Here is a 23,511-nt window from a genome sequence, read left to right on the forward strand (position 1 = left end):
GTATTAAAAATACAAAATAAATTATTTGTCTAAAACATTAAGTAGATTTAAATAAATGAAAATTTTTCTACTGTATAAAATTGCATACTGTTTGATAAAGATTAGGCAGAGAAAGCTTGAACAGAATTGCTTAAAAATTAAAAAAAAAGATTTAATATAATATTTATTACCGTTTTAATTTGTTTGAAACATAAGGAACTCCTAAACTTTGATCCGCTTTATCTCAAAAACTACCCTGAATTTATAAAAGCAACAAAAAGCAACTGGTGAAACTTATTTAAAAATTTTCGACCTTAACTTCTAAACTTTTATCATTAGGGACACAACTTGCTTGTCTTCTAAATAAAAAAGAAATACACACTTTCTAAAACAATAAAAAAAACTATAAACAAAAACTTTTTATTAGACTTATGCTGTTATCACAAATGTTTATTATGTGCAGTGCATATGTAAAATAAATGTATTGCGACATTGAAGTTTTTTGGTTGGATGCTTTTCAAAAAAAATAAGGAAAATACTATTGATTAAACTGGAAGTAAACAAAAAAAAAAAGTATTTTTGCGAAGTATTATATTGCACATTTTATAACTTTAGATATTAAAGCACCAACTTTAAAACAATAAGTTCATTTTGAAAAACAAAAAAATGTAAGAAAACATTTTTAAAGTAGTTTTTTGTATTAATAAAAAGATTTAAGTTGGAAAAAAATTAAATACGTAGGTCAACATCTGAATAATTATTAGATTAAAAAAATTCTAAATCAACAATAAAGACTTAAAAAATAATGGTAACGAAGTATGTTTTTTCTTATAAAAACAGTCTTGATAAATTTTCCTATATTTATGACTAAATAAGTAAATATTATAACTAAGTTAAAATAAAACATTGATGTTAATGCATAATTAAGTTAGCAGTTTCAAAAGTTATTTAGAACTAAATTTTGTCAAAAAAAAAAAAAAAAAACTGTATTAAAATTTCATTTATCAAAGTCAAAATAAAAACTATAGCTTTGTTTTGAGTGCAAAATAAAACCCTTTATGACAACAAAGCCTAATAAAAAGTATCAAATTAACTTTACAACTTTTATTAACTGATTACATTAGTGTTTGGGTAAAATAAAAAAAAAACATCAGACTTATTTACCTAATTGATATACTAGCAAATCGTAATCTGTTGTAGAAATACCAGAGAAAAATCAATTAAATTATTGATTTTTATAAACAACTAATAAAAACTAAAAGTTAAATAAAACATTTTTGAAAAACTAGTTAAACAAGACAAATATCTTCAAAGGTCTGTTTCCCGCATGTCCAGCGTGAACTTCAGTCCCTCTGCAACCGTGAAGTTGACGTTAGATGATTGGTTGGTGTTTGCAGATACTTTGTTTGGTCGTTTACTGAAAAAATTGTTTTATAATTTATAGCTACGTGTTTAGTATTTCAATGAGGCTTAACAGTTTAGAGTATGTGTTTTTAAAGCTTAAATTTTTTAAAATATGTTTACTCTATAAAGCAAAAATATATATATTTTTATATATTTTCTATTTAAATCTCTATTATATAATATACGTGAAAAATACTTTACAAAACTAATATAAGCTTTAGTTTACTTATGTTTAACATTGGTTATACTTGTTTAAAAATAGAATAATATAAACTTAGAGGAATGATGAACTTGATAGGAAATTCTCCTTCTAATTTCATCTTTATTGGTAGTTTGAGTTACGTTTTTGTCTGAAACTTGCAAGTTTTTCGTTTTCCTAGTCAGCGAATCGAGCGAGTTCTAATTGATAAGAATAAATACATTGAAATTGAAAAATAACAACCGTATAATAAACAGTTTAACTTAAAATTTCTCTGGCAAAATTCTTATGACTTTCTATTTATAACATGATTAAAGTTTACTTAATTTTGTATTTAAGTTTTATGTCTTTTAAAAACTCAATTTTAACAAATTGGTTAAAATAAAACAAACTGTAGAGCTTCCCAGGTCGCTTATCTGTTTTTGTATGAGTGGTTTGTATTTTACTTCGTCAACAGAGGTCGCACTTGAGGACCGGTTGTTGGTTCGCGTCACGTCGCTCTGCTTCGTTTTGCCGTTCATTCCGCTGCGATGGTCGTAAGATTTGATTTTGAATAATGAGATTACGCTCAAACAGTTTTCGTTTTGAAGAAATCCGATATTAAGAAACTAACGTTGCTTTGCACCAATGTTTAATTCTTTAACTCTTGTCGCATTTATGCGCCAATTTAGTTTTGAGTTGTAATAAAACTTAGTTAAAGACAAAAAAGTTTAAAACTGATTAATAGCATGTTTTGAAGTTGTATATAGATCTACTTAAGATTCTTACGTGCTTGTAAGGTTTCTAAAGGAGTTTGATTAATTAACTTTTTTTTAGTAGTACTCTATAAACAAAATTTTACATTTAAAAACTACAAATAACTACTTTCAACTTTAAAGTTTTTAGGATAAGATTTAGATTAATATTCAGTGTAAATAAAAGATCAGAATCAGAAAGAAGGAACGTCATTTATAAATACCTGATTAGATTATTTAATACGTTAACTATAAACATGGCTAGTTAGAAAAACTACTTAGCTTTTATATAATTTAGTTTTTTTTAAAACATTTACAAAAATTGTTAATAATTAAAACAATTGTAAACTTAATAAAAACAAGTTTAAGTAATATTCTACAATGTGTAGTTTTTCGTATTATTGTTTGTATTTAGCTTTTAATTTTATTTAAAGATTTAAATGTTTGGTCATACTTCTTAGACTTTATACCTTTGAAAAGCTGAGCTATCATCTTTTGAAATGTTATCATCGTTTTGCGATATTCTACTGTTCATTCTCTTTACAAACTGGTGGGGTGAACTGCTCGAAAACTCAGCCTGCATCATAAATAGCTCTATAAGTTGCATTTAAATTTATTTTGAGGTTATTTAGCGTTTGCTATCTTTTTATATAATTTATGAGTCTAAATTGCTACCATGCATTTATTAAAAACTACAATATAAAACTTTACTATTGAGTTTAAACTTGAACAAGAAAGTTATTTTTAACTTAAAAAAACAGTTACAAATATGATTCATACTAATAAACGTAGGTAGAAACAAGCTACTACTATTTGAGCTTTCTGTTTTTAAAACTTTGGTTAACAAATAGTTTTGATAAAAAAAATCTACACTTTCAAATTCATAATAGAAAACTACGGTATTTAAAAAAAATCATTTTTTTGTACAAATTAGTTTCATACAATCTAACTCAACTAAAAGATCTATACCATTCAAAATTAATATACTATAAAATAATAATAATATTATAAAAAAGTAAATAGTTACATTTAAGTAGTTTAGCAGCTTATCTAGGAACGTTGACAAAACAGAAGTACGTTTTTTTTAAGAAAAGTTTTTACTAACTTAAACTTATTTAGTCAAAACTAAAAGTTACATTATCAATTGTAGGAGACTTGGGCGGGGGTGGCTTCAGGTCAAGGACGTATACATCTTTTTCAGTAGACATGACGTCATCTAACAGGAGGGATTTCTCCTGATTTCTGTCAACCTGGTAGCACTTATCCACTCCGCTCGCTACATTTAGAAAAAAATTAATGTTAAAGTTTAAAACATATAAAAACTTAGTTCGAAGTTTTTTTTGGTAATGTACATGTTAGTTTATTTTGTTGTTTAGTCTACAAATTCGAACGGATAGTAGTTAGTGTAAACATTCTAAATAAGAAAAACTAATATTACAAAGCTGATAACTTTAAAAAAAAACTATGGTAAAGTGTTTCTTTTTTTATAAATTGTTTCAAAACTGTTTAATTGATAAATTTTGAGAAGTTCTATACTTTTTAAATAAAATCTTAAGGTTTTTACAAACTTTTTCATAAAGTACAAAACTTTTTGTCCTCGACATACAAAGTAAACATTAAACTAAAAAACACACAAATATTCACGAAAAAGAAGGTTATGTGCATACTAGGCTATTAAGTATATGTTCGTTTTACCGAAAAGACTTTTTTATTAAAGAAATTTTTTTTGATACAAATTGTATTAACGACTAACAAAGTTGAGTATATAAACAGAAAATAAACACAGACTCAAAAAAGTTTTTAATCTTAGTATATTTTTATGCATATTATAACAAATTATACTTGCAATAAAAAAACAGGGTTTTAAACAAACAATAAACAAATTAACGAAGCCAAGAGTAGCGGACTAAACTTATATCTAGTTTTGTTTTATTTTAAAACTTTTAGTATAAAATCTAAAAAATCTTATGAAGATTTTTCGTTTAACACACAAATTAACCTACCGTCTAAAAACACCCATCTGTATGAAACAGGTTCCGAAGTCCTTTCAATCTGAAAACGATTGACAAGATTTGAATTAAAAAAAAAAGTTATAGTAACCATTAATCATGAAATACAACTATAGTATTAACATCTTTAAATTAGTATGTATATTGTGATCTAAGCATTTTTTAAGTACAGCAATTTTCAACGTACTGGGTAGACGGCTTCCAAACTGTTCCGAACAGAGCTGAGAGTTGAGTGGTTTGTTGCCAGGGTAACTAGTAGTGGCGATGCTGCGATTAAAGTATTTATACTTTTAAATTTTCACAAAGTTGTAAACTTAATTTCTAACAATTCGAGCTGGTAGTAAAAAAAAACATACTAGTAAAATCGAGTTGTTAGTAATAAAAACTTGTACTTTTATAAGCTAAAGAACAAAAGTATTTGAGTGAGTTTTTTTACTTATTTATTTTTTTCTCTTAAATTACAATTACTGTTTTTGCGAAGTATCTTTAAAAAACTAAACTTTGAAAATTGCTGATGTGAGCTAGCTAGCTTATGTTGACTGAACTTTTGTATTTATCATAGTTCAAGTATTTTACGTTTTCAATATGTCACACATAAAGTTTAAAAAAAAAATCTGCTACATAGTTAGAACATAAACTTAAGCGGATGCAAACTTAATGTAAACTAAATGTCTGTAGAATTTTATTTTATTAAAAACTTTACTTGTTCTCATGCAAGCTAACAGTTTTAAAAAAGATCTTGAAGTTTGTTTAAGTAGTACACCTTTTATTAATTAGTAATATTAAGTTTGGCATCTAAACTTCAACTACAAAAACATCAAAAAATTCAATTTAACTTAAGTTTTTGAGGTTCTTAGAAATGTAAAAAAAAAGACTATGGTTGTAGTTTGGAAAACAACTAAAAACAGTTTCACATATCGTCTCAAAGTATGATATTTAGAGTTTTTGTACAGACTAAGCTGACGCCCACCTGATCTAAGAAGAATGTTTTTGTTTCCATTGCAAGCATCATACTCTCTGCTCGTTACCAAGCCCACCTTTACTTTGCAACCTCCTCTGAAGAAATAGTTTTGACAAATAAGTTATTTAGGAAGACTTTTATTTTTCGGTTGTTTTAAAACTAACTCAATTTTAGCAGATGTTCTCCTTTTCTTTTTGTTCATTAACACACTAGATTGCTTGAAAAACTCGACATTAATTCTTGAAGGGTTCAACCTAAAGTAGCTATGCTAATAAAAAGGCAGAGACATACATTAAAGCAATTATATAAACAATGGCAGTAAAAAACACTCTACTGCTTAAAATTGTCTTGATTAAGTTGTTTTTTCTTTAATTGTTTTGATTAAAAAAATATTGCGGTATTAATTTATAATACTAAAATATACCTTTAAGCTAATTTTTAATACTTACACGCTACTTTTTAAATAATTTATAAAAGTTTCAGGCTTCTTTCAGTAAGGTTGAAACACTTACTAAAACAACTAACTGAAATGGTTCACCGTCTATCTGCATGGGGAGCTTCACGTCGGTCACTATCGTGGCGCTCCTGCACTGGCAAATCCTCTCGCCGTGCCCTCCTAGCTGCAGCATGCACTGTTTGTTTCAAATTGTTTTTATTTTTATGAAAAAAAGTGCTTAAAACTAATATGTTTTAAACAGAGCAGTTTTGGTGAAAAAGTTGAAATTTCAAAGAAAAACTGACAGTTTTCTAGAATGAGAAAAGCCTAGAGAGTAAGTATTTTTTTTATCATTTCAAAATTAATTAAAAAACATGAAACGAGACTCTTCTAAAAAATTACCAATGAATTGAGGAAAACATTGTAAAATAAGTATCAAGAACAGTTTACGCATATGAATTCCTTATGAAAGAAACCAACCAGCTGGTTGGCTGTCAAGGCAACGACTTCGATGAGCCGGTCGTCGATTCGCTGGTTTCCAAAGTTGCCAGCAGTTGAGGCTCCCCACGGGGAAGTACCGCTGCTGTACTTGGGGATGTTGAGGAAAACAAGACAGGCCGGCTTCACCTCTCTGATTCTGCGCGTGTAGTTTCTTCCATCGCACTAAAAAAATATTAGTTTTTTTTTCGATTTAGCTATCCTATTTTGTAAACATGTGTTGGTTTTATTAAAATAAGATAAATTTCAGAAAACGAAAACTATTGTCAGGGTTTTTTGATGGAAATGTTGATGAAAGTTCTAACGTAAAGCTCCAGGTGTTTGTTGAAATCTTTAGTCTGCCTGCTCAAGTATTCCAAGACGCCGGCTCTCGCGTAGAACATTTTGTTGCCGATCCTGCTGTTAAACTTCTCCGGTTTCGCTTCTGTGAATTATTCACATAAGTGTTCATTAGACGTGTTATAAAAAAAAATATACACAAGAGTATTCATACACGATCGGATAACAACAAAAGTTTTATAACAGACAAGCATACACGAGTGATGAAAAAAGATCAAACAAAGTGACCTCTGGAGTTGTGGAACTCGAGCACAACTTTGGCGTCAGCACCCAAACTGAAATAGTTGTTGATGACGTCAAGAGGCGGCTGGTCCACCGTCGTCACATCGTCCAGTCCCTGTAAAAAGTTGTAAAACTATAGCTTTAATATAACGATCTCAAAGAAAATACGACTAATGTCTATTTCGGCCATCATCAACAAAGTTGAGATGTTAGCGCCGTCAACAATAAATAATGAACTTTACACGACCAACAACAACAGCATCCGAGACAACTCACGACCGGTTTCTTCCTTATTAGGACTCATCAGGCAGGCATAGTCGCGAGAAACCGCTGTTGTTAGCTTACCAAGCGGGATTAAGTACAAAGTACTGAAGTGACCGTTTGTGAGAAAAGTCGAAAAATTGAAAGAAAATATAAGAAAAGCGTTATTTCTGTGTCTAAAAAGTTATAAAAAAAGTTTTTATTGATTGCCAAAAAGTCATTATTTAAAAATAACAACTGTACTTTGCTTTTGGTAATTAAAGATTAAACAGCTTTTATAGTTAAAATAAAAATCTAAAAAATAAATACGTCTTCATCGTCGAAAAATTGAGCATCAAGATTGGGTGAGACTTTGAGGCGCCATCTATCGAGCTTAACCTGCTTGCTAGCTTCCAAGTTCATCAAGATCTTCGAAATCGATACATCCGTGTACCCCTGTTTGTTTTAAAACTAATTGTTTTATTTGAAACAAATACAGTTTTACTAGTTTTAAATACAATTTTGATTAGTATTTAAGTATTAATCATTAATGTTTGTTAAAACTTTTAAAGTTTAACTAATTTAATGCGTTTGTTAAAGTAAAGGACATTTAAGAAAAAATATTTCTAAACTAACATATAAATTAAATTAATACACGTTTAAACACAAAATGTTTCAAATAAACAAAGCCTTAATTATACATCAACTTATCACAAGTAAGACAACTGCTGACCGGTCCGAAGTTGAGGGTCCGCGAGAGGTCGTTTCCAGTACCCAGGGGAAGTATCGCCACGGGAGGCTGCTTGGACAGGTTCATGCGGTCCAGGACGCTGAGTATCCACCCGACCGTGCCGTCCCCGCCGCAAGCCAGCACCCGGACCTGCGGCACTTTCCTGAACATTTCCAACCTGTTGGAGGTTGTGAATTCGTATTGTTTCTTTATTAAATTACCAAGTGCAAATTTTGTTTGCGAATTTTTACGCGATGATTTCACTGGCTAGTTTGTTTCTGTCTAAGTTTATTTATTTATTTAAGTTAGTGTTTTATGAGTGGGATGTTAACTCGTTTTAAGCTTTTTAAGATATAAGCTTGAAATATGATTTTTGCTAGACTAATTATGATGATTGTCTTGGTAATTTAAATGTTGATTAGTTAAAAGCATTCATCTTTTTCTAGGTATTTTAAACTGTATTAACAAAGATTACTCTTTATTTAAGCTTTTTTGTTTTAATAATTTTAAGTGGTTTTATTGTTTCAGTTAAGTTTTGTAACATGTTTTGTTTAATTTTTTTCCAATACGTTTAACAAATAAAAAGCAATATATATGAATACTAAAACGCTTAAAGTGTAAAAATATCAATTTATTTTTTTCAAGTTTCTTACGTAAACAACAGCTCATTTTCTTTTTGTTAGAAAAAAGTTTCGTCTCCGAGAAGTTATGTTTACTATTCTTCCCTTTACTTAATCTTTAAATCTAAAAAAATGAATTAAATATTTATACGAACGGTAAGCCGCAACCCTTTACTAATATTTAACTTTAGTTTTTGAAAAGTTGGTTTGTTCGAAACTTTTTATCGATTTCAGTGCCTCTACTTATGAATAAAACTTTATAAGTTATATTATGTATACTTCCAGCAGCATCTTTTTATCAAACTCAACTTTGCAAGCAAATGCACTTTAATGCTTGCTTATAAAGTACAATTTATATCAAGCTTGATGTGTACAAATAATGTGTAATTTCAATATAAACACTTTTAAATTACATGCTTAAGAAAATATTGTAGAAGCCAAGTATATCAGTTCACATAGAATTAATTTGAATATTTAAAGTGTGCTGGTTTTTTATTGTCTTTGCCCCATTAAGCTTCAAAGTATGATTTAAGTTTTCTTTGTTTCTATATTAGATTATTATAAAAAGTAGATCAATGTATCAAGGTTAAGAGCTAAGAATAACTTAAAGTTTCCACTTTCAAAATACCTATTATTCACATGCTGTAATTAACTACTTAAGGGTACAAAAATTTTGTTGTAAAAACAAATTTTTGTGTAAAGTCTTTTTCTATGCATATTATTATTCGTAGTTTCAGACAGAAAAAGTTTTCGACAGCTTTTTTGAAAAATGTTGCCCTTGAAAGCAAAATCAATCACGTTGTTTCCGCTTGTCTTCCTTTAAATTAAATTCCTCTCTTCAAAAAAGTAAAATATAAAAGGTTGTAGTAACTGTTGCGGCTGACTTTTTGACTGTACACAATTAAAAACAGTGAGAATAAATTTAAACATTTTTTTATAAAGATATATAGTTTTTACGAGTTCAAATTTACTTACTTTATAAAGAGAAAGTTTAAACAAACAAGTATATAACTTACGCGTCCTGTGGCTTTGTTTTTGTTAAGTCAAACACTTGACGTGGATTTAAAATGTTGTAAAATTGATGGAGTAGCTTTAAGCCCTGCAAGAAAAAAAAGACAGTAAAAAAAGTGTTGGTAACTAGATGAATTTTGCAGTTTAAAAAATTAATATTCAGTTATAGCTCAGTATTACGTCTATCGGTTAATAGACTAATTTCTATTTAAGCGTTGTATATTTGTTTATCTCTACAAATTCAGAGTAAAAGAACAGACTACATATGCTTAATAATATCATCAGTAAGTAATGATACTTTTATTTTTAAAATCGTCTAAACATTTCCAAGCAGTATTTTATTGCAAATGTTATACAATTACAACCTGGTTTCCTCCGCTTTTCGGGTTGATGAAAACGACGAGGGGCCGGTGGTGGATCGGGTGGCTCAGCGAGACCTGGAGCTTGACGACGAAGGGGCCGTACCCCTTCCCGCCCCCCTGCTCCTTGCTCAGTTTCCTCCTCGTGCTCCCCCCTCCCGAGATGCGCTTCTTCTTCGTTCGCATCCGCGACGCGCTCCTCCGATGCTGGGAAGTTTGCTGGAGAAAATAATAAAACACGCTTGTTGTTTTGCGTAATGTGTTTATATATTTACACGTGTTTTAAAAATACAAGAAAAACTTTTACAACTGTTACACTTCCTTACAAATTGTCTGTGTACTTTTTTAAATTTTATAGAAAATCTATTATAACTTTTTTGTTTAATATTTGCTACAAACGATGATACAAAGTATCGCTTTGTCTGACAGATTTCCGCCTCACTCACCTTGATGACCCAGGTGGGCGGGAGGATGGCTTGCGAGTGGGCTCCGAGGTCGCACACGTCCGTGATGTTGTGCATCTTGAAGCACGACACCTTGTTGTGGTAAGCCTGCTTGCACCAAGAACACGATATCGCTATGATCTGTTGCGTCGTCAACAAAAAAATACAGAAATGCGTTTAATTTTAATGAAACATTGACACCTTTATTAGGTGCATGTTATGATAGTAAGCAAGTAAAATGTTAAATATAAGTAAAACATTTTTTCAAGCTTTGTTTAGTTTTAGAATGTTTATTTTTTTATCATTGCTCAAAGTGTTTTAGTTAGTAGTAGAAATAATTGATACATATATTATTTGGTTGATTTGAATTAATAAAATTATACAAACTTGTGGGAAAATGTGTTAAAGTATTTAAATGTAAAACTAAAGTTTTAACATTATAAACGTAGAACTAACCTTTGTATCTCTGAACCCAAATCTTTTTTCAAACGACTGCAAAGTTTTTATCAATTGCATATTACAAGTTTATTGTTTCTATGTATAAAGGTAAAAAAATGAAGTAATTAAAATACACTTATTATGTAGGTAAGAACACAAATTTTTGAGTTTTTAAGTAATAAATTTAGTTAAAGCTAAACAAAGTATTATATTTTTCAGGTAAAAAAATATAAAATATTTCAGTATTTTGAAAGTTTAAAATTTATCAAATGTAAATAACTTGCTTGAACTGCAATCTGTCACCTTTTTTGTTATCAACTCTTTTTTTAGAATAAATTTTCTAACTTTAAACCTCCAAGTATTTAAAGTGACCAAAAAAATTTAACAATAATTAATGTATTGAAATAATTGTTACCTTTCCACACTGCCTGCATTTACCTTCCAGTTTCCGTCTGTGCACCCAATGGTGCCTTAAAACCGGTTTCTAAAAAAGTATGTTCAATTCAATACTTATTTTTTACCTCTTAAATGTCCAAAAAAGAAAGTTAAAAGTATTAAATAGCTGAAAAGAAATGAACTTTTGTCTTCATAACACCATAATAAAACAGTTTTTTATTTATTCACCTTACACTTATTACTTTTTACATTCAACTAACTTCTTTGAAACTTCTGTTAGCTGATGACATTTCCCGGAATGAAGACTTACACTTAAACCCAATCTGAATGTGCAAAGATTATTGCATTTTTAATTCAAACTTCTCACACGTATAACTCAAAAAAAGACATACAACTAAAAGATAATTGTTAAAAAATAAATGGTCAGGTAAATGCGCCTACAAAGTTTACAGCTGTAATAACTTACTCACCCTTGATAATTTGCTGATACAATCTTCGTGTACCACGATATGACATGCTGAGCACTTTTTTCTTTGACCAGTTTTCTGTTAAATGCTTTTATGTTAAAGTAATTGAAAATTACAAGCGCATTAAGATTGAATAAACATAAAAAAAAATATTAAACAGATAAACACACAGTAGTACGTAGTATTTTTCAGTGAACACAATCAATTCCTTTATGTACAATATATCATAAATTATTAAAGTTTGACAGTTTGATAACTTTTACTGTGAGCATTAATAAATTATATTTTTGTCCGCCTTTATATTTAAAAGCTCTAAGATTTTATAGTTTTACAACCTTTTATCATAAACATTTGCTTTTTTAAGAGATAATTAAATAAATTTTTCTATTTCAGCCAAGTAAACAAGTTTTATGAGGATTTTGTGTTGTAGCCTATTTTAGTTTTCTTGAAAATATTAATCTAGTATCTACTTGAAAAAAAAAGTTTCTAGAAATAAAACTACAATTTTAGCCTAATAGTAGTCTAAACAAAGCTTGTTAAAAATGTTAAAATAAATAAAACTAAAGTAAAATTTTACTTGGTCGAATAAGATAAGTTCAAAGAATTGATACTTGCAAATAAAATTTCATTTGCTGATTTTTAAGTTATTTAAGTTCTGTCGGTAGGGTGACAGATTATTGATTTTTTTAAAGTTTTTGCTCTTTGTGACTGTTTATATACAAATAAAATTACTTTAAGTTTTTTTAATCATTAAATAAACTGTTTTTGTAGTATTGTACACGTTTTATTAAAGCTTCATCACATTAAGTAAGTTTAATGTTTTAATTTTTGAAAATAATTGTAATTCTAAAAAATATAAAGTAGATCTTTTATTTAGTCATCACTGATCTAATGAAAAACTATGCTTTTTTACCTAATAGGTAAAGTTTGAACCTGTTTGAGTAATTTGAAACCGTTTATTACTGAAAAGTTATTAAATTTAAAAGAACCTAAACGATTTTTTTTTTCTGATGTATTTTTATAACTTAATTTTCAGTAACAAAAACAATTTAAAAATGTCTATCATTTTATAAAAAGTGTCAATCTTAAGGTTTCAGCCACAAAAACAGAAAGTGACTTGTTGCCAACTGTTTGTGTTATGTTTTAATCAATATTTTTTATTAATTTTGTTTTGCTTTAATCATAATCTTATTTAATATAGAATTTTTTTAAGTAAAGTAACAACAAAGTTGTTAAAATTTTAAACATTTGTAGCCCTGTAAAATGAATAAAAGTAAATATGAAACACAATAAAATGAAAAAAAAAAACCACTGATAAAAAAATTATTATTATCATTTATTATTATGTCTTTATATTTTCTTTAGACTATATTATTTATCTTTTTTTTATTTATATAAACGTTCTTAATACTTATTGCTTCTGTTTTATTTATATTTTAAATTAAGTATTTATTTTAATATTGAAGCAGCAAACGAAGTTATATAATTCAGAAAGCTTTTGTTAATAAATATTTTATTTCTAGTGTATATCTACCGTCACTTTGAAAATAACTAGATAATAAAAATATATATAATGATAAGAATGTTTTTGAAAGATTACTAGACACACAACGCTAGATTTATCTAGAAAACGAATAAGTAAAACAATTTTTAAAGTTTTTTAACTACTTGGTCAAAAACACCCTTTTGTTAGTCAGCTTAAGATAATTCCTTGCTACTACTTATAATGTGTACGATGTATTTAAAACAACTTTCTTTTTTTTTCGTAGCACATACATATTTTTCAAACATACCGAGCAGGCATCTTCACCAATGTAGCAAAAGTCCCCGGATGCGCTGGTTGGTTGCCATATGTGGTCGTCAGGTGACGCTGTTTCCTTTGATATTAATTATCATTTAAACTTGTAGAGTTACAGAGTTTAAAAGTTGTTATCATACTAGAAACGAAAAATTATTTATTTAACTCAAGCAGCTTACTTTTGTTCTAACGAAAAATATAGACCTATAGATTATGTTTTGAATTAGTTTTTAAAAGTTCTTAATAACTATCAATTGACTTTAATTATAATTTTTTTTTGAATATATTTTTAAATATTTTTTTTGTAGCATTTTGTATGATTAAGGTTTAATTTTTGTCCAAGAAAAAATACTTTGTTAACACAAAATAAATTAGATGAAATTTTTAAATTAACTAAAGCAGCTAAAAATTAACTTAAAATTATACTTTGCATATATGTTGTAGGTAACTTTTATTTAAAACTAAAATTCAAAATAACTTGAAAAACTATTAAAATTGAGTAAAATAAAACAGAATATGTTTACAATGTGTAATTTTTAAAACTAAAGAAACTGTGTAATTACAAAATTAGTTGTAATTTTCTTAGTGTAAAGTTTGTTTTTTAGACAGATGTGTAGCTTTTTTTCATTGTAATACTTTTATAGTTCATTACATTAAACATTTTTCTATATTATTTAAAAGTAATGTTTTTAAAACTATAGAAAATGCACTTCTAAACTTTAACTTATTTATTAGTTTAGTAATATATAAATTTCACGTCTATTTTTTTTACATTATTATAAATTGAATGAACCGACTGTCCAATCAACGTGGCAGGTCGGTTCCTTCTTCTTCATCATTGGTGAGTTGCTTGTGGAAGCCAGGATCTCATTCATGTTGTAACCGGCTTTCTGTATTGCCTTCCTAAACAGTTATATGAAACATTAAAAATAAAACAGTTTAGTAAAGTTTTTTTGCTATGATTTTATTTCAAAATGTTCCAAACACATTTTTATTTTTTATTTTTCATTAGATGTGAACTAAGTGCTTCTTACGAGCTTGTGTTTATTTATTATCACTTAAATCACATGTAGGTCTCAAACTTTTTAATTAAAATAAATAAAGGTGAAAATAGTATAAAAAGTATAGTATAGTTTATTGTTTAATTAATTTTTAATCAAAAAAACACTTTCAATAGTACTATTTTAGAGTTTAAAATTTATTGTATTCTTATGTTTTTATATTATACATTAACGTAGCTTCTTTAACACTTGTATTAAACTCGAAAGCTAACTATAAACTAAGTATAAAGCTTAGGATTTTTTTTTTTTTATACACTAAGTAAACTATAATAATAAAGTCTTTAAGAAGGTTACACAGTAGACTTATGTCTTTAGAGATTTTTAAATTTGTGTCGACTTTTAAAAATCGATATAACTAACAAAATCCTTCAAAAGACAAGTAAGTTTGTATTTTTTTTAAGAATTTTCTAAACAGGTTGTTTTTACTTTTAAATGTAAACTGTAAACTATAACTAAGACAGCTTCTTTTTTTAAGTCTCAAATAAAAAGATCGTATGTATACCTGATTTATTTAACAAATAAAAATAATTTTTTATCTAAATACAGTGGTAAATAAAACTAGCTTTTACTGACAAGCAATATATTAATAAAGTCAAAAGATTAAAACTTAAAAATTTAGTAAGTTTACTGTTTTGGGTATAAAAACGAACCGGCTGGTTTTTATTTGACAGATACTAAATGTCTCGACCTTTAAACTGTTTTAAAAAACTATCAATTTGATATATTTTGTTTTCTTACTACCATTGACGTTTTACTACCATTGACGTTTCAGCTTGAAATTTTTTATAAAGGAAACATGCTATGAGTCAAAATAAATCGGAATAGCTCGCCTTTAAAAATACCCTAATTTAACTTGTGATTTAGTAATTGAATAAGTTAAAGCTTTCCTTAGTTGTATTTAATTAAACTTTTAATTTAATATAAATAAGTTCTGTTTAAAACTTTATTCATTTTTAATTTAGAGCTTATCAAAACATCTTGATACTTAAACAGAAAAAAAAGACTTACTAGATAGTAATTTTGTGCTTATTGTTTTTTTATAAAATTTAGTCAGTTTTTCAATAATTTCTATAGTGCTAATAGTTTTTTTACTGTAATAAATTTACTTTTAACCTATATCATTGTTAAAACTACAAATCTTAGCTAAGATTTCACTAATCGTTCAAAGCACAATTCAAAGCACAACCTCTAAAATGAACAATTGGTCTTGCTTTTTAACATCCAATTTTTTTGGGATAGATTAGTTTTATGAGATTACATAATAAAATATTAACCAAATTTGTAATGTAGCAGTTATATATTCAAAATCAACTTTAAAATAAACTAATATAAGTTTGCTCAATTAAATTTTTTTAAGAGCTTCATACAAAAAATTCGGTGATTTTAAGTTTATTTTAAAGCTATAGTTTCGTAGTGGTATTACTACCAGTGGTTGTCACTTAAAACAAACTTATTTATTTGTTTATTTTAACTGAAAAACACTGGTAGTATTTCGACTGTAAAACTATAGTTGTGGAATAAACATGAAATCGCTGAATCGTTCGTAATGTATTAATTAAAATAAATATGGCCTGCGGGCAACAGTTTGACGACCCCTGTCTTAAAGATTTACACCTTTTAACAAAAAACTAGCTGTAGAAAATCTAGAAATAAAAATCAACGAAACAACGACGTCAGCACTAAACTCTAATTTTTTTCTTATCATAATCTGCATTTTTCCCGGCGACTGAGATGACGGCGTGCAATCCGCATTGGGACATATGAACCTTCCGACGACTTCGGTCCACGACTCACTCGACGGTAGCCCGCCGATCGCTTCGTCGTAAGAAGAGCAGGACAGCACTCTCTGCTGGGGGACTTTACCTTGATTGAGACTCTTGTAAGTGGACTGGAACGTCACCGCGCTCCGCCTGCGAAACAGCCGGTGCGTTGACGTTATAGTCTGTTGTTTGCGCTGTGACGTAGTTTTGACGTCGTTGTCGTCATCGGACGAACCGCAGAACACGTCCTTGTGGCTGCGGGCTTTCATGAGCTGCTTTCTGGGCGGCCGGCGCTTTTTGTCCATTCTCAATTTATATTAAGACTTGCAAAAGCGTTCAACAAACATTTGCTATGCTAGCACTAAAACTTTGAAACGGTTGAAAGTTTGCGCGGTGAGCATCTGCTGCTCACTTTTGCTTTTTTCTCTTTTTTTAATCTTCTCTCGTTTAACTTCCTTATTCAACGCTGTAATAACACCGAGTGTCTCTGATGTTTTGTTGTCATAAGGCGACTACCGAATTAAAACTATTTAACACTACGCGTGCCACAATTTGCTATTTAATTTTAATAGGTTATAATTACAATTTTCTTGTAAAACATAAATGGTTTTCATTCCAAAAGCAAACTTCCTTATGTGAGAAAAAGTTTTAATTGAAACAATTCTATACTAAAAAAACTATTAGTAAAACAGTTTTGTTCTTTAGAGATAAATTTTTTTTTTTTTAACAACATAAGGATACACAAAATGTTTCAATTAATGAAAGGGTTTGATTTTAGAATATCTTATTTTAGGAAAATCTTTAATAAATTTTTTTTATTAGAATTCAAGTTTGTATACTTCTAAATATTTATTTTCGACTAACTTTAACTAAAAACGACATACTTCAGGTTAGAAGAAAAACTTATGCAAAATGTGTATTGAATAAAAAATATTGCAAATTACTACCCAAGTATACATAAATTTAATGCTTAGTTTGAAAGTATATTAGAATGGTATTCATAAAATCAACTCAAGCTTAAAATAGTTAAAATATTACTTTGTTTTTCAACCTTGAAATTGTAATCGAGATGTAGCTTTGTTTTATTTTTTTAAGTTTTGAGTTTTTAGTATTTTAAAAAGTGTACAGTATATTTTGAAAAACATACAACTTCGTTAATAAATAGAACTTTAGATAGCTAAGTCAATCTGATAAGATATGATTTAAATATCTGTAATAAAGTTTAAAATATGCAAAAAATTAACAAAAATTGTTTTTAATTTATATTTATTAATCTATATATTTTTTTAAACACTAATTACAAACTAACTTAAAGGTTGTTTTATAATTTTTTTTTTTTTAAATATATTTTACCTTCTAATTTCTAAAATTTTAGTAATTTTTAAATAGAACTAAGTAAGATATTTATAATATAATATTATTTTTTCATTAGCAAATTTTACATTCTCAGTATTTGAAAAACAAAAAAAGTTTCAAAATCATTTTAAAAAATTGAACTTTGAACAAAACGTCTTTTTAATCATCTATATTCAATCAAAAATAAAACAACCCGTACGTAATTATTCCGATATTTTTCAAAACATTTTTCTAGAAAAAAACAACAGAAACGATAACTAATAAAAAAAATTAAGCAATCCAATAGCTGTACAAACTAATTGTTTAAATTGTGTGTAAACACCATAAAGTTGATCAAATAAAGACAATTTAATTAAATACAACATGAATTTAACTAAATAATGCAATATTTGGAATAAAACTCTAAAGTAAGATTTGCTAACCTTTTATTTTCATTTAAAGTTAAATCTGCTATGTTTTTTTCTTAAATTTGCATTACGTTTGTTTCTTAATTTTTACGGAAAAACTTTAAAATAACACTTGCGGTGTACAAACGAAATATTTTAGCTCTGAAAAAGTTGTTGTGTAAACAAAAAATATCTTGTTCAACTTTTTCAAAACATTTTCAGCTTTTAATAATTTATAGATTAGCTGTTTTCTTTTTTAAACCATAGAACAACATCTACGACAAATGTTTGACTTTTATTACAAGTTAAATAGCATTTTAGGTATTTTAAATACTCCTTAACACACTCTAACGGTAATATTTACAACTGAGTGAATACTAAAATATATTTTTTTAATACATTGTATACATAATTTAATATATTTATAATATAAAAAACAACTAATTTTCAAATTGTTTACTTAGTTTCAATGCTTTATGCATCTCCTCAGAACGAAATAAAGAACAAAGTGAAATTTTTAAACAATCACACAAAAAAACACATTGTGACGTTTCAACTAAAATTTATATATATATATATATTAATTACCTTGAGGTCAATACAAGTACGGTATAATAGTTTTTTAAAATTTAACTTTTAAATTCTTTTTACAATTCATGCATAAAAGAAAATAATAAATTCATTAAGAAAATCAATCGATTATAAAGAAAAATAATAAGTTAGATTAAAGTGCACTTTAGTTAATTTAGACTTGATATCTGTTTAAAATCTTTATAAAATTCTTTGAAATTTAAATTTAGATAATAATATAATCTAAATATGGCTTTTAAGAACAATTAAAGGAGAGATAATTTTCTATATTTCATAAATTGATTTAATTCTTTAAATTTATTTAGTTTGAGAATTTCTTATTGATTTATTTAAAATTAATTACAATATTATGTTTTAAAAAACAACGGTTTTATAAAACAAAGTTACTTAAAAATAAATAAAATAAAAACGTAAATGTTGGTAAAAAAATAGTTTTTTAGAGATGCAAAAAGCTAATAATATAATAACTTAATATATATTTAAAACCATTTTCTTTATCTATTTAAGTTCATAGTATTTTAAAGTCAACTTAAGTGTTATTAACTTTTTATATAAAAACTATTAATAAGTAGTTCTTTTTATTTTTAGTATTTTTTGGTTTTGGTTTAAATTGTAACTTACGTTATACAACTTTTGATTAATTTTACAAACTATCAAGTAATTTATGTAAGATTTTAAATTCATTTTCAAAATTTTACACTTTTAAAAACAGTTTGATGAATAAATAGAAACTATATACTTTAATTTACTAAAAATTTTTAGAAGAAATAACAATAATTTTTTTTTTCAATGCATTCTTTTGTTAATAAAAAAATATCTAGTCTATTGTCTTTGTAAAATAAAGCTTCTATTCAACAAAAGCAACAGAATAAATTTAACTTCTTTTCATCTTTCAAATACAACTGGAAATTGTTTTAAAACTTTATTTTAGTACATCATAAAGTCTTCAGTATTTGCTTCCAATTTTTCATGTATATACGAAAAAATAAAAACAACCATTAAAAAAAATATATATATAAATTAATCAAACCATTTTAAAGTAGTAAAACTACATATACAACCCTAAAATTTTCTTTATTTTCATGTTTAAAAATTAATAACGTGCATAATATTTTTGTGTAGCAATTTTTCTTTAAAAGTAGGTTTATTTTTTACTTAATAAAAAACTATTAAAAAAGTTAAAACTTTAAAGATTTATCTCTACACTTATTGCTAAATAAAATGTATTCAAGTCAATTTACTCGATTTAAAGTCTTTTATTTTTTAGTAAATGAGCTCAGGTAAACAAACCTGTAAGAAATTCTGTGACCCGATTGTCTCCTCGCTTTGTAGTTAGTAGATGATTCCTTGAGTGGGTACTCAGCTGGTAGCCACAAGTGTTCAGTTGAAGAACCTAAAGTGTTATCTGTTAATAATGATAAAAACTTAATTTTTTTTTATCAAAACAATGATATGTTTCCTGCTATTTTTCATCAATAGTTGCATATCAAAAAATATGAAGAGTTTTTTTTAACTTATATAGTGATAGTCAAAATAATGCAATCTATCATTATATTGATTTTTACTTTTACTTTATACATATATTGAACTTTATTTTTTTACTAAACTATTCAAACTACTTTATTATAGCCTTGTAATTGTCATAATGAAGTTATCTAAAAAGTCTGCAAAAGTTATCTGCAGTTCTTATCAGTTAAAAAAATTATTTAGTTAACTCTTTTTTACTTTTTCTTACAAAATTAGAAATGTGCTAAGCTCATTGATACTTATTGAGTTTTCTTATTGAAAAAACATAGTAACTTTTTTATAAAAACTCAAGAAACTTTTTTTAATAATGTTAAACATAGTTAAAATAAACTTTTTCTCAGTTTTTATTAAGGTGTTTTATTATTTTCCATCCGTAAAATTTACTAATGTTTTCACATCAAATTTCTTATTAATTTAAAATTAATAATTAGTTATATATAATTTTTCCTACTGAGTTATTTTATTTATAAAAAAGCATTAAAAATAAAGTAGTAATAACATTGTTGTTTAAATAGTTTACTTAGTTTTTTTGTTCAAAACTGATGATAAATTAATTGAACAATTTTTAACCAAGTTTTTTTCTATGTACACAATTTTTAAAACCACATTATTGATAAAAATACTATCAAGTTTAACTTGTTTTTAAAGAACTGCAGATAATTTTTGCAGACTTTTTATTTTAGATAACTTCATTATGACAATTGCAAGGCTATAATAAAATAGTTTGAATAATGCAAGGTAAAATTTTAATTAAGGTACGTTCTTATAATATAAAATAACTTGATAGGCATTTTTAGCAAAATATAAAGAGATAAAGCTACAGTATACTTTTTTTAATCTTCAACTAATAAGTTTTGTTTCTAAATCTTCACTTTTGTACAAAAAACTTAACACTTTTTTAAAGTAGCTGTCTAGAAATGTGTTTGTTAATGAAAACAAACTATTTACTACTTTCTTAACTTTGTTTTTTAATTTCTTTTAAAGTAACACTTAAAGTATAACAAAAAAAAATGTAAATCTCAAAGTAAACATATACCTTCATGTTTAACCTTCTTTTCTTTAACTCTTATTAAAGTTGAGCAAAACATTTGAATAAGATGTTTAAAAAAAATAACAAAATGTTAGTGCAAAACGTATGCAAACAAAACTTTCCTTGCCCGTTTCAAAGTTAAATATTAAGCCTAAATTCAAAACGATAAAACATTATTTATTTAGTAATCATCAAGCTAAGAATTGTCAAAAAAACGTTTTTTTTTTATTTAACAGTGTTTTTTTTATTTATAGTCTTCAACATATCTTTTACTCTTTTAGATTAATATTTTGATAGATAAATTTTATGTAAAAAAAATTTGCTGAGACTTTTTAGATTTTCTGAATTTATTTTTTTTCCTTTATAGATATATTTTCTAAAAAACTTTTGTACATTTGTAAAAACAATAAAAGTTAGTTTTATCAAACCTTTTTTTATTCAGCTCTACAAGTTAAACCTAGGCATACATTTCTTGATCAAGTATGTGTTATAGTGCAAAAATAAATAAGCAATGTTTGTTTTTTCAAATTGTTTTTAAGTTATTACATTTACTAAGTAGAAAAAAGTTTTCACAGTAAATCTTCAAAAAAGCAAGTATTACGTAGTAAAACAACAGGATGTGTTTAGTTCAGCTTGTTTTTTGTAGCTGTAAATTTTCAAAACAACTTCAATTTTAAAGAACATAGCATAAATTTATGAAAAAAAAGTAAGTGCTAACAAAAAGTATAAAAAAAAAGGTTTTAAGTTTAAGCAGTATTAAAAAACAACAATTTATATTAATCGACTTATATATTATAATTAAGCTTTTGTTAGTATTAAATGTTTTAGTGTTTTATAAACATACTTTTTAAATGAAAATTAAAAATAAATTTTTTCTGAACATAACATATTTCATCAAGTTAGCCAGTATTAAATAACCAATACAAACCTTTTCAAACAGTTGGAATTTTATTCATCAATAAATCAAATAAACTATTTCTGTAAAAACTATTGGAAACAAATATTAATACAACAAAAACTTGATAAACACTGCATCATCAAGTTTAAAATGACGCAATGAAACATGACGTCACTTCCGGCACATTGGTTGAATTTTTTTCAATTGTATTATTTTTCGAAAAATAAACGTAATTAAAATATAAACAGTAATTTCAAGTTGAGTGCACACAAGCGTAACTCAATTAAACTTAAAAAGTTAAATATACTTAAAAAATATGTATATAGCTGATAAGTAATACTTTTGAAAAACTTATTACTTTGTTTGATTTTTGCTCCTGAAACTCGATTGTTTTCTTTTATGCTTCATTAGTCATAAACACTTTTTCATGCAATTGTTTAACTTAGTTTAGACTTTAGAGCAACTTTTAAATTTAAAAAAGCGATGCAATAAGTAGAAAAAAAGAGAACTTTTTACCTGTTGCTTAATTTAATTTAGTAAATCGATAAAGAGCTTGTCAATGGCTTTCATCGACAGTCAAAATGACTTTAAAATATCCGCACGGCTATGCTGTTAAGGTTTACACGGTAAAACTAATAAAATATTCATTGATAAAGTTAAATCGCAGCCGTAAAGATCAAAAGCTTTCTAAAAATAAACTTCAACGTATTTATTGTAAAGATATCGTTGTGTTTGCACTTAAACATGTTTGCTGTATTGTTTCTACTACAAACAACAGGAAGTACATATACTTAATTTAGTTAATTGTTTTACAAGGTTATAATAGTAAAATTAAACCACTAACTTTCTAAATTAAAACAACCTAGAGAAAAGTATAAAAAATACAATTTAAAATTAAAGAAAGGATAGAAATATTAAAAAAGCATAGAATTACATATAAAAATATAAACTTTCAGAAATTACAGTAAACTTTATTTAGCTTAATATTCATTCTATAGATACCTAAACTATTTAGCTTTTACTTTTGTACCGAACTATCTTTCTTCTAAGAAATAAAACATAAAAAACTTTAGTTCAACATGTTATTCAGATAAAACTTGCTTAAAAGTTGTAATCATTCTACCTTGCGTTTTGTAAAACTTGTAAATTAAAACACTGGGAAAAATGTGTCGTGACTTTATATTTTTAGCGATTTGAATATGTTTTACAAAATTTTCTATACACAGCTTTTGTTTAGAAATTCTAAAAGAAAAACCACTAAAGAAGTTCATTTCTAAAAACCAGTTTAAGAAATTTGAACTACTCATTTATTTATAAAAATTTTAAAACATAATTTAAAACATAATGACAAAATAAAAACCTTAATTTTTAAATCTAAAAAATTATCTTAAACATTAGAAAACTTTAAGAATCTCAAGTACCTTTTAAAACCACTATTTGATCAAAAATAAGTGTTTGAATTCTAAACAACAACAAAAAAGGTAATCGAATATAAAAATTCAAGTAAAAACATTAGAGAAAATTATATACGGGCTTTTGCAAACAATTCTTTATTACAGTTTTTAATCTTTAATAAAATTTTAAGGTTAGACAGTTTTTGTTTTGCTTAAAAGCTTACT

General features: G+C 26.4%; 1 protein-coding gene across 2 annotated transcripts; it reads right to left on the reverse strand.

Annotated features, from left to right (window-relative positions):
* Positions 1–1,024: 1,024 nt before the first annotated feature.
* On the reverse strand, positions 1,025–21,996 carry LOC145831363 (diacylglycerol kinase iota-like). 2 transcript variants are annotated; one of them, XM_082938603.1, is made up of 26 exons: positions 21,923–21,996; positions 19,728–19,830; positions 14,081–14,186; positions 13,279–13,362; positions 11,489–11,563; positions 11,279–11,341; positions 11,038–11,106; positions 10,641–10,676; positions 10,188–10,325; positions 9,748–9,960; positions 9,388–9,470; positions 7,755–7,929; positions 7,352–7,477; positions 6,788–6,896; positions 6,526–6,644; positions 6,203–6,385; positions 5,812–5,918; positions 5,451–5,540; positions 5,296–5,381; positions 4,513–4,592; positions 4,320–4,368; positions 3,453–3,592; positions 2,787–2,893; positions 1,975–2,107; positions 1,658–1,782; positions 1,025–1,396 (listed from the first exon to the last, which is right to left on the reverse strand). In XM_082938603.1, exons 3-26 carry the CDS (start codon positions 14,156–14,158, stop codon positions 1,288–1,290), a joined length of 2,577 nt encoding a protein of 858 aa, XP_082794729.1. In that variant the 5' UTR covers positions 14,159–14,186; positions 19,728–19,830; positions 21,923–21,996; the 3' UTR covers positions 1,025–1,287. The 2 variants fall into 2 exon arrangements, with proteins under 2 accessions (XP_082794729.1, XP_082794728.1); XM_082938602.1 differs by lacking the exons at positions 19,728–19,830; positions 21,923–21,996 and adding an exon at positions 16,030–16,459.
* Positions 21,997–23,511: the final 1,515 nt, after the last annotated feature.

Source organism: Thalia democratica, chromosome 3 (assembly GCF_965202585.1).
Source record: "Thalia democratica chromosome 3, ktThaDemo2.hap1.1, whole genome shotgun sequence".
Lineage (NCBI taxonomy): Eukaryota > Metazoa > Chordata > Thaliacea > Salpida > Salpidae > Thalia > Thalia democratica.